Source organism: Pavona decussata, unplaced genomic scaffold (assembly GCF_977016875.1).
Source record: "Pavona decussata unplaced genomic scaffold, jaPavDecu1.1 SCAFFOLD_391, whole genome shotgun sequence".
NCBI classification, from domain to species: Eukaryota; Metazoa; Cnidaria; class Anthozoa; order Scleractinia; family Agariciidae; genus Pavona; species Pavona decussata.
Window position 1 is genome coordinate 1,405,059 of NW_028145763.1, and position 12,293 is coordinate 1,417,351.

A 12,293-nucleotide genomic window follows, 5' to 3' on the forward strand; every position below is an offset into this window, starting at 1 on the left:
CTCTTTGGCATGTGTTTAGCCGTGCAACAGCGAAGTGAACTCGGTTATGGACTCTACAAAACGAGTGCGAAGAGGTGTTTTAGAGCGGATTGGTAAGCGACCAGTTATGCATTCTATCGCAAATTCAGTGTATTTCACATCCGCAATGTGATTTCATTGGCAATTGAATAAGTTTTGAGTAGCATTAAAGTTTCCTTTATATGGCGTTGTTATTTGAAATCTAGTTTAGTTTGGTCATTTAGTTATATTTTTTGGCCTGTTTAATAGCAGTTACCGGGCAGTTAATAGAGACACAGCATACAAAGCTCAGTGAAAGCTTGGAGATGTGGGCAGCTTTCATTATAACGATTCACACTTTACAGGAGCGGTACCTGTACAAACAGCAATACTACGACGAAGACTAAGCACATAAATAAATTCTGGAGTCATCCTGATTGTGTTGTACTGAGCCTTTTGGGATATTAAACGAGTTTAACCTTTCATGCCATATTGCGTTCTATAGTACTGCATTCGAGCTCACTTAACAGCGATTTTTCCGCTAAGTAATGTGACTGGCAATTTTTCATTGTTTTACATTTTAAAGCAAAACAAGGCCTGTCACCTTTGATATTATGCTGATTTAGAAAACGGTGTTCACCGTTGTTGGTCAGTTTGCCCTGTTGCGCCACGTATACAGCAAATATGACAGTCGCGTACCTAAACTGAACAAGGTTAATGAAATAACTGCGATACTACGTGTGTTCGAAAGGTAAGCTTTAGTATCATTATTGGCTAATGCTAGTTTTCTTCAGGCTGCACTGCAATAACAATTTTTTATTATTTTTCAAACATACAGTGAACCCTAGTTCTGGTGGAGTAGCTTGTTTTGTGATCTGTCTGGCGCGAGCGGCTTCATTGGACGTGCTGTCCTCCATCGGGCCTATGCTCTTATTTTCTGATAGTCCTTCTTTAAAACAAGGTTGAAATGGCGTTTTGTGAGCTTTTCATCTTTCCATAGACACAGCTATGCTAAGTTGTGGTTGAGAACAGTCTTCAGAAAAGTGAGCAGAGGTCGTGGGGTTAGCAAACAAATCGAATCGCGTGTGTCCAAACCATCCGTACAAAACCCGAAAGAAATGCCAATTATGAAGACCTTCACCGTTGTTACTAGAATAAAGCATCAAGCAACTATAAATCGATACGGTGTTATTGAATTTTCCTCAAAACGCAAACTATACATTTTATTTTGGAATTTTAAAATCAAGCCATTTACCGAATCTTGCTAAAGAAATCCAGGGGAATCTAACCGGAAAAAGTTTGGCGAGTTCTTCTTCCTGCGTCATTTCCGGTTTTCGGCCCAAGTGCTGCTTCGAATCCCATGGCGAGAAACTTTTCGTTTTCATAGGCAAAATAGTGGAGATCGAACTCCAATTTTGGTAAATATCTTTTATTTGGGTCATAAGCTTTCTGAATTTGGAAAGTTGTTTTGGGGTCTAGAGTATCCCTTTAAAATAAAGCGCAGATGAATGAAAAAGTTCCTACTTTGCGTAAATCGAGATATCTTTAAAATACCCTGGCAAATTTTTCTGTTAAATTACAAGCAGTTAGAGTAACAATTCTTTTCGATATTCACGCAAGTTTTAGGCTCAAGAACCGAAACCGGTGTTAGATAAGAAGGTTGAATCTTGGTCAAGTTTCAGTCATTATTCGCTTTCTCCGAACAAGAATTTTATTTTAGAATTATTCCCTAAAGTTTTGTCATAAAGTGTCTGACTAGATTTCAAGATAATCGACAATGTTTAAAATCAGAGGCTATGCACTTCTGTTGCTATGGTAATAGCTGACGTTGCTTGGAAACCGATGAGAAAATTAACTTTGATTATATGTTGAAATGATGATGTAGTATGAAGGAGAACGAAGTTTATCTTGTATGTGAGATTGTAATTTCAAAACTTCCACCCTAAGTCCAAAAAAAGTGCCTCGAGCCTCCTTAAATCAAAGGCTCCTGTTAGCCAACTCGTGAATGCAGAAGTGAATAGTGCGGTAACCGTAAAGCGTCCAACTTTTTCTTCCAAGAACCTTGGTAATTTTTTCCCCGCGTCCTGTTGTTGCCGAATGAAGAAGCTTTCAACCTTGCTAAAGTTGCTATAATTTTGGCTTTACCCAAGTGAACGTAAGTAATAGAAATAGTCATCAAGTGCTGCAATGATTGGCGCTATGCATGAGCAAATTTTCAGCATTTACATTTGTTCGATCTTATCACTTACACTGGACCTCAAAGAAAATTTATTGCGGCTTCTGTCTGAGCAAATTTCATCCGCTAATTGCGAGGACAATTGTGTTTGTTTACACAAGATTATGCCAAGTTGTCAAGTTTCATCAATAAAAATAGACAAACACGCAAAAAGCTTTCAAAAATAAAAAAAATTATTCAGATAGGTCTTTTTACAGGTCTAAGAAGCAAGAGTGTATAATTTTCGCCGCAAGGTAACTTGCAAGCGATAAATTTTGAAGTCAATTTTGAAGCGAATATGCCCTTAGCTTATCACAGTTTTCGATGCCATTTTGACGAGTAGGCAAACACATCTTGAAATAACAGTGTTTTTAAGGAATCTAATGTCAAATAATTTTTAAAAAACTTCGCTTCTTAAAAATTCGTGAATTGAAACTTAATTGCCACTAGGAAAAGAATTTTAAGAAAAAAAATTTGACGGATGTAGCTGTGCCAGAAAGCGTCCAGTCATGTTTTGAACTTTCCATCAATTTCCCTGTTTTTTTTTTCCCTGCGAACTATCTTTAGTAGCAGTTCATGGCTGGTTCGCTATACAGACAAATGTAGGGAAATGTCAAAATGCAACTAGATGCTGTCTAGCACAGCTACATCCCTCAGTTATTATCTGTAAAATCCTTTGCATGCATGCATGCACAAGTTAAAAAGGGGTAAAATTGGCACCAGTTTGAAATGAGTCAACAATCTACCATGAGAGTTGCACTCCAAAAGTGGTATAAAGGCAACCTTGGGGTTGTCTTGTTTCTATATGTAGAAAGACGTAATCAAACTGGCAAAAGGGAGGAAAAGACAATATTATTGTTATAGCTACACGTAGGTGTAATAAACTTTGTACTTGTAATAATTGTCCTCAGATCTCCCCGCCTCGATTAGTTCATGAGCTTTTCGCCAGGGAAAAGTAAAATAATTAGTTATATTAATTTTTCTAACTTTCAATAAAATGTTGTTTCTTGTTGTTGGTTTTTTAGTATCTCTGGGTTTTGACCTGATTAATTCATCAATCCACAATTTATTTCACTCTGATCACTGACAGCATAAAAACTTTCACATGATCAGTTTCACACAGTTTTCACATGGTCCGCCACAGTAGTGATATAACTGCACATTCATGATTCAGCAACAGGGCATGTCCCCTCAACGATCACTGGGAAGACCAGTTATCTAGTGTGTGCATGGCCATTAAAGATATGTCATGACATGATTACTACGATTCTATGAACTCAAACTCCTCAAAAGTTGTAAAAATTCAGTATTTCTCACTTAACGGGTACTTTATAGCTTTTAATTATTCTTGTGTTGAAAGTCTGATGTTTGAGCTGTAAGCTGGCCATATTCCAAAATTCGCTGTGCATTCAGCCTTAACATTTTCTCTAACCCTTAGCTCAATGTATTACTAAATAATTGTAATCTAGTTTGTCATTCTTACCAGCCTTTTTATTGCCTTTTTCTTTGGTTTGAATGGTTTCTTAGCACTGTCCATAATCTCCTCCAACAACGACTTTCCTTGCTTTTTAGACATCTTTCACTAAAGAATTCCCAGCATAAAATAAAATATGATATTAGTCATACACTGTAGCTAGTCATATAATTTATTGTGCTACCAAGTTCAAAGTTAACGACATGTATTACACAGAAATGACATCACAGATTACTGATCCCTGCAGCTGCTCACAAAACCTGAGTATTAATAATATTGTTTTAAAATAAAATAGTTGTATGACATTGGCTGTCCATATCTGGTCAGGACTTCCATACAGTATATTAAATGCTTTGGATAAGGCAGGGCTAGTGTCTCTTTCTTAGCGTCAAGCTAAGGCCTGGTTTCATGCAGAAAATAACCCAGGGTAACATCATTTACAATCTTATACACCGACATGTAGTACAATCCACTGGCCAATACAACCTGAGGTCTGGTAGAACCAAGTATAATACCAATCAGGACTGAAAGATTTAAGAACTTTGTAGCCATGAAGTAACAGACTATAATCTAGATTTCTCTATTATGATTATTAATATTATTAATCCTTGAATTGTAATTGGTCAAGAATTCAGTTATGGACTGCAAATGCCTAGAATAAACTATTTTATTATACAGTCATTCTCATACAAACCCCCTTACTGAGGGGACTGTCTACAAACCGAAGACCAAAGACCGAAGACCGAAGACTGAAGACATAAGTTTTACCCGCCTCAAACTACAAAACAAAGACCCTCGCTAAAACACTTTATTTGACCCTAAAACATTGAAATCAATGGGGTCTTCGTTTGTAGTTTGAGGTGGGTAAAACTACAAAATGAAGACCCCATTGATTTCAATGTTTTAACGTCAAATAAAGCGTTTTAGCGAGGGTCTTCGTTTTGTAGTTTGAGGCGGGCAAAACTACAAAACGAAGACCCTATTGATTTCAATGTTTTAGCGTCAAATAAAGTGTTTTGGCGAGGGTCTTCGTTTTGTAGTTTAAGGCGGGCAAAACTACAAAATGAAGACCCCATTGATTTCAATGTTTTAACGTCAAATAAACCTTTTAGCGAGGGTCTTCGTTTTGTAGTTTGAGGAGGGTAAAACTTCGGTCTTCGGTCTTCGGTTTGTAGACACCCCCTCACTGAGTGCATCTCAACTCGAATACTGCCCAGCAGTGGTTTTCCAAATGATCAAAAGCTGGAAAATTATATCTTACTGGCCATGGACATGAATAAATCTATTTTTTATCTGGTAAAATGCAGGTGCTGATGATTATGTTGTCATAATATATTCGAAATATAAATGTTCATGTTATAACTTGACAAAGTAGAAGAGTTTGCTGTCCTGACATGTCAACCAAACAAAACAAATCAAGCTTTTTTTTATTTTCCCTCAGCTGTCACAAATTCTACTTCTGTCACTGGCCTCAGGCCTCACAATCACAATTACATGTAAGTCCCACAACAATGTAGGCATGTAAACCCCCAAACACAAGTTTTTCTCATGTTATGTAAAAAGTAGTCAGGATCCGAAATTAACTTTTTTAGGCAGGCGCCAACTGGCGACTGAATATCTTTTTTCAGTTGCCATTATGGAAAAATGTGGTCGCCAAAAAGTGTCAATAACATTTTTCCTTAGCAGTAAAACACAAACCAAACTTTTTGGTTGTCAATTTTTCTTTTAAGAATCAGAACGAAGAGAACGCATTTGGGGCCGCAATGGCGATTTTTCTGCTAACAAATAAGATTAAATACAAACACGTTGATCATAGCTGTGAAACGTTGTGGTAGATTTATAACAACAGGAAAATCGGTTTTATACTTCAAAATCAGCGGAAAGGTAAAAAGTAAGTGACCAATTGGCGGGCGGCTTTGAATTTTATTTTAATCGATTTGGCTGAAAATCAAAGTTATTGTTTGTGTAATGATTGTGGCATGAAATAGTTAATCGCCCGTTGGCGACCAGTTGTGAAATTCTGGTCGCCAGCGCAAAACTTTTAGTCGCATTGGCGACCAGGAAAGCGCAATTTCGGACCCTGGTAGTGCTAATATATAAAAACAGTTTTGCGATTAATTCTTGCCAATTCAAAATATTTAAGGTGAAAAACAACATTTACTGTAGGAAGTCCACTTCCGGTTAAAACAATAGCGAGTGTTTGGGACGTCAGTGAATAAACACAAACTTTTATGCAGTTGAGAATACCACTGTACTGTCATTATCATGGCAGCAAGAGAAAATAGTGCACAAACAATTTACAACACACTAGTTAATAAACACTACTTGTGTTCAAAGTGATACTAAAGATAACAAAATGGTCTTTAAATTAAAAAAAAAAAGCAAGAGAAAAATTTTAGTAGCAGTTAGGGGTAGATCTTATCCGATGAAAACAGCTCGAATGAATGTAATTTGTATGACAGTGATGTAATGGTGAAGTGTCAGAAACTGGCATGGATGTCGGAGCTCGTCCATTTTGCTTTGAGCCACACAGAGTTCGGCGTGATATGCAGCCTGAATCAAACAAAGAAGACAGCGAAAGCAAGATGAATCGTCTTGGAAACACAGACTGGTAACTGTTTCGATTTGTGATTCATTCGCATTTATATGATTGTTATGCCTTTGAAAGACAGAAAATGAGTTTTAAACTGAAAGTTACCGTGAATCTCATTTATTAACGCTGTTGTTTTTTTCTTTTTATAATAAGGTGCGAATGTGGAATGTGCCAACCAATGCCAACGTCTCATGAGAGCATTTGCAGTGTAGAAATCGGCCAAATTTGGCAAAAGGTAGAGGACCAGAAACCAGAAGTGGTAATGGGATATGACAGTTTATTGCTGTGCATAATACTTAAAGAATAATTGTGACCCTATTTGGGAAAACCGGGCTTAACGAAAATAGCGTTTTAATGCATTTTCAATGAATTTTAAATGCGTTGATAATGCATTACAACGCGTTGATAATGATTCTCAATGCATTTGTAATGTTATTCCGTCCATTGTAAAAACGTTGACAATGTTAAACAAATGTTTAAGAATGGATAAAAAATGTTTCTCAATGCATTGGCAACTTTTTCTAACGTTTGATCCAAATGCTGCACAAAACGTTGAAAACAAAGGACAACGTTTCGCCCCGTTGTAACAAAGCTAAACACATTGTCAACACAACCAATAGCGCTTTGTTCACAAGCAACAAATTCAATTGAACATCAAAATTCTGCATCTGAGGGAACTTGATTTTGTTTAATTAATAAAGAGCAATTTGCTGCAACTTACATTAAAACTTTTGCAAAGCAACAGCCAATACCCGCCAGAAATAGACACGCAGAAAAAGAAAATATTGGTTACGGTTATGGTGATTTGTTTGACGGTTTGCCCGCAATCTTGTCACTGATTAGTTACATAATTTTTTCTGTCATAACCATTGATAAGCACTCCCTTGAGTAGCAAGTGAAGGCGTCATCAGAAATACTTAAAAATTAATACTAAATAGGAATGAAATTTCCTGAAACGAAATCTTTTACCAAGAGCGAGGCAAGGTTACGTTGATAAATCTTCCTCGAATGCGTGGTGTGCGTGACTTGGGATATTGATTTAAGAACGATCAAAATTGCTATACCATAGGTTGCATCTAATCGTGAACAGCTTGAGGCATTTCAAGGACTTTTTGAAGCTTACTCTTTGTTTTCAAAGCCAATGAAATCGAACAGTTTACTGAAAATTTATCTATTTTCCCTGGTGATTTTATACAAACATAACGAAGCAGACACTGAGGCAGACAAGGTCGTGCCACATGTTATGACTCGTTTTCCGCCTTTTACCTTTATGGTGTTTTATTGCAATGGTTAGCGAACTGACCGTTTTGATAACTTGACTGCAAAAGGGTTTAATCTGTGATCTGCACTAGTGTAAAAGCAATTTTAGGAGGGCCGCAGAACAAAATTTATTCAGTATTACCAGTTCAAATTCGTGATCGCGCGTGCGAGATGTTGACATTCCTTTGTTATCCATGTGCCATTCATATCATGTTTTTTTTTAAACGAGTCAATGAACTGCCAACTGTGATAAGTTGTGAAAATCCTACACTGCACAGTAAATGTATATACACGTACACAATATCTCTTGTCAAAACGATAAACAATAAAGCATAACACCTACAATAATATTAAAGTTTTTCAGAAAGAAACGGTTGATTTGAATGCAGTGAAATTTGAGACTCGATCGATTGTTCAAATCGAATGTCACTTGAAACACAGGCATGTAGCAGACAATCTTTTTACCACCACAATTTCGTTTGATACCGTAAGAACTGAAGCCAAAAAGGTAAGTAACAGCAGCTATACAATGTAGTTTCGCTACGCTTAGCTGCGTTCTCTGCAAAATTACAGGAAAACTCTATGTATTTGATGTTTCTGCTCAAATTCAAACCAACATGTACATGCTAGAGTTGCTTGCGTACGTACTAGAGTTCATGCTAATGGTTAACAATTCGTCGTAAAGATTTAATAACAACTAATAGCATCGGTTCTATGAATGATTTCAAAGGGCCGGTGGTTTTGTTGAACGCGTTGTCAATGTTTGAAAACGCATTGACAATGTTTTCAAATCATTTGAAAATGGACTTGCAACGCATTTCAGTTCCGTTGAAGAACATTGCCAATGTTTTAAAACGCAATGGAAATGCTCTTCAACGCATTTTCAATGCGTTGAAAATGCATTACAAGGAAAAAACGCTTCAACGCTATTTTCATTAAGCCTGCTTTTCCCAAATAGGGTCACAATTTTTCATTTTAATGACGCGTTTTCATGAAAAAAAAAAACTAAAAAAATGACTGAAAGTAAATACGTTATATGTTGAAAGACAAGGAAATATTAATCAAGTGTTAAATATTTAAGTTGAAATGTTATATGTTTCCACGTTTCCAGAGATGTTTCCATGGCAACAAAATGTAAACTAAAAAGAGCAATGTATAGAAGGAAAAAGAGAGAAATTAGAGGAAGTAATGTACTTGTACAGCAGAACAACTATACACAAACTTGACTACGCTTATGTGAGTGGCCAAAAAAGGGCCACATTTGTTTGGGCAATTCGTGGGCGAAGTCTTTTTGTTGCAAATGTTGAGTATGTGCAGTCATGCAATCAGTGTCACATAAATTTCCTGAATCGTCTCTCCTGAATCTTGAGTGAGAAGATTGCCATACCTTTAGCCAGCTGAAAAGGAACTCTGATAGAAAGGGAAGCTTTGCCAAGGTGGGTCAGAAGCATTGAAAATTTTTGGCTAAATATGAATACATTAACTACGCCCACACAGACTTGCCTATGCATGTTTAGCACGCCCAGGTAAATTATGTCTTAAATGTTGATCAGCGTTATTTTTTGAATAACAGCTTTATATTTCGAGGATTTGGGTGTAGCAAACAGGCAGCAGAAATGCAAAAAACTCAATTTATCAATGTTCAGCAGAAATTTGATTTCTTTAAGTTAAGTGTCTGCAGTGTGTTTGTCTGCAGTCTAGTCTTTAATTATTCACACTAGGCATCTGGTCGAGCTCGGTGAGGGTAAAAGGCGGCATGAGCTTGCGGAATGGCATGTGGCATGACCTGCGGCATGGCATAATTATGCGAAATACGACACTTGCGGAATGACTCAAAGAAATAAATTAACTGAAGAGTGCGTCTCTTTTTGGCGCCAATTTTAATATAAGAACATTAGCTTTTTCGATGTTGCAGAAAATGCAACAGATGGGCTGATTAGAAAATACAAGCCTGCAGATGGGATAGAACATGTCTGATCGGTGATTAGGAAGAAGTGAAGGTGAAGAAATCGATTACTGGAATACTGTTTATTGTTCTCACATTCAAGGAAATATGAGTACATGTGCCTATTGTCGGACACTTTTTGCATTTATCACAATAACTTACCTCAGAAGGGCGGGAGCAAGCTGAGAACTTTCTAGTATAGAGTTCCTTCCTTTAATACCTTAACACGTCCTAAAGATTGGCTGATTGAACGCCTGAGGTTTCTCTGTAATTTTGAAAAATATTGTAGACGTCGAGTGGCCTATTCTCGGACGTGTACGATCGTTCGCAGGTGGTTAATCGCCTTTTCTGAAAAAAAAAATTCCTTCATCATGTTCATATACGTCTCGTTAAAGAAAAAACGAAGTAATATTAAAAGTATATGTTACCTTTTCCCGACTTAAAAAACATTTAAAAGTCAGTTTGGATGAGACCTCGGCTCGGATATTAAAGCGCTGAAACATTATGTAGTGGTCTATAGTCACCGGTGCCACGGCACCTCTGCCGGGTAATTTTCTTTTTCTTTTTTTTTTTTACCACGTATCACATTTGTTATCTAATTCCACATTATTATCCCAGAATTTTATTTCATAGATATAACGAGCTATAGTTGTGTTAACGTCTGATAAAATATGTGGGTCGTGAGGAAAAATACCCCGGTACCTTCCCCCGCCGGTGGGGTCAATGAAACTTACAACTTACAACTTGACCTGTGACCTACCCACCGAAAGCGCTTTCTTCGCCCGCCGTTTCAAATCACAAATATTTATACCCAATCTTTTAATTTAAGGGGGTAAATATTCCTCGATGCGATGTTTAACAAATTTTGCAGCTTTTAGAAATTGCATTTGTCAGTTATTCCGGCTCGCTGTCAAACTTGCCAGTTAAGCTTTCAGGAAAAGCTGGGAAGTTTCTTCGCTATTCTTTTGTGAAACTGTTATTGAACTTAAAAATGCGTTTGGTCTTCGCTTTGTCCGAGAATAGTTTTATCAGACGCTTTGAACATTTAACGGTTACATATTGTAACAAATAAAAAATTTGTAACAAACTCATGACAAAAATAGGTTCTTTTTTTCTCCCCTTACATTATCGGCGAGATACGTACGCAAGTTGAACTTGTCAATTACATGGAAGTCAAAAGGTGAACTTAAATTTACTCAGTCCCTTGACTACGAAAATTCATAGCTTTCTTTACCCTCACTACTTCCTAACCAGCGATCGACATGATTTATCCCAGCTTTGTATTTTCTAATCCTCTTTCTGTCGTCTAGTTGTTTTTAAATATTCAGCTTGGAGTCCGCAACATCTAAAATTAGAAATTTGGCGCGAAAACAGGACGCGCTCTTCAGTTAATTTATTTCTTTAAGTCATTCCGCAAGTATCGTATTTCGCATAATTATGCCATGCCGCAAGTCATGCCACATGCCATTCCGCAAACTCATGCCGCCTTTTACCCTCACCGGGTCGAGCTTGAAGCGTCTCCTTTTATGCTTCAATTCAAAATATTTCCCTTCACCCTTTGAATAAACCCTAGTTGATTATCACGGACAAAAATATATGAAAAGCTTAAAGGGAAGCCCGTAAATACATATCACGCAGTACGTCTTAGCCTAGTTTATACGTCGCGCTACAGTCTAATGTAATTCAAGGTCCCACAAGCAATTAAATCGACGATAGCGCTCAAAAAAAATTAAATTCGTCTGAATTAAATTCGACTGTAGCGCGACGTATAAACTAGGCCTTATCCGTGGGTAAGACGGATAAAATATCGATAACGCGTCTTCAGTTTAGACGTCGCACTAGCGTCGCGTCGGATGAAATGCGTAGCGATCCGTGGCGACCAGACACACTGCATTTGGAAAGAGAATTAATTCGACAGTTTTGATTTCGACGCATAAAACCACGCCACGATTTATGTCGACCGAACGACGAATTTCGTCGAAATTCTTCTGTATTAAATTCGACTGCAGCGCGACTTATAAACTAGGCCTTATTCTCCTGAGGTGGCTCCTGGTGAAAATAGAAACCTCAAACAGAATGAATTTCTAAAAGATGTTTGAATTTGCATTCTACAGGTTTCTATAAACGTTGCGGCACAAAATAAAAAGAGAAGGCATTCTTAATAATTCTTAATAACTTAGGGTAAATTGACATCTGGAAGTCACAATTTCAACTCTTCCAACAGCTCGATCCCGAAGTTTATTACAAATTTGAAATACCAGTGGTCAAATTTGCCCAGTTCTCAATGTCGACTCCCATTTTGTGGGTATTTTATTGGAAATGTTTCTTTCTTTTACTTTCGATTGCATTTAAGCTACCAAGATCCAATCGAAAGAATTTCAATCAACAAAAATGAATCTGAGGGACTGCTAAATTATCCATATTACTGTCGATTTCAAACTGGAGTGTAAACACAAAACTCACCTCTATTCGTTGAAACGATTCACTGGAACGTAAGAAAACGAGTAGATATGTTCACTGACTATATAAACACCCACGGCAGCTGATTTGCAGCCTGAGAAAACAAAGGCCGTTCACTTAAATGAACAAAAATGTTCCCTTGAAACATACATGTAATTTAGGGTTCCGAGAAAACTACATGTGACACTACACGTAATAAACATGACGGAAGTGATTGCCTAGCTACTAGGCCTCTCTCCGTTTCGCCTCGTTTACGTCATAGGAATGAATAAATTGTGAGGGCCTGGTATAATTCGCCAAGAGATCGGAGCAGGGTGGTCATGGACTATAAAGTCTACAAATTGGGTAT

General features: G+C 37.3%; 1 protein-coding gene across 6 annotated transcripts in view; it reads right to left on the bottom strand.

The window, feature by feature from the left end:
- Positions 1 to 12,106, bottom strand: part of LOC146451278 (uncharacterized) — a 126,019-nt gene extending 113,913 nt beyond the window's left edge. For 3 of the 6 annotated variants that reach the window (XM_085099386.1, XM_085099382.1, XM_085099380.1), the window contains exons 1-2: positions 11,948 to 12,104; positions 3,696 to 3,794 (exon numbers count right to left, since the gene is read on the bottom strand). In XM_085099386.1, coding sequence (XP_084955512.1) covers positions 3,696 to 3,788 — 93 coding nt within the window. In that variant the 5' untranslated portion in view covers positions 3,789 to 3,794; positions 11,948 to 12,104. Of the gene's footprint in view, positions 1 to 3,695; positions 3,795 to 9,646; positions 9,833 to 11,947 lie in introns of all 6 variants that reach the window. The other 3 variants (XM_085099383.1, XM_085099385.1, XM_085099381.1) reach the window with 2 other exon arrangements.
- Between the last annotated feature and the right edge of the window lie 187 nt (positions 12,107 to 12,293).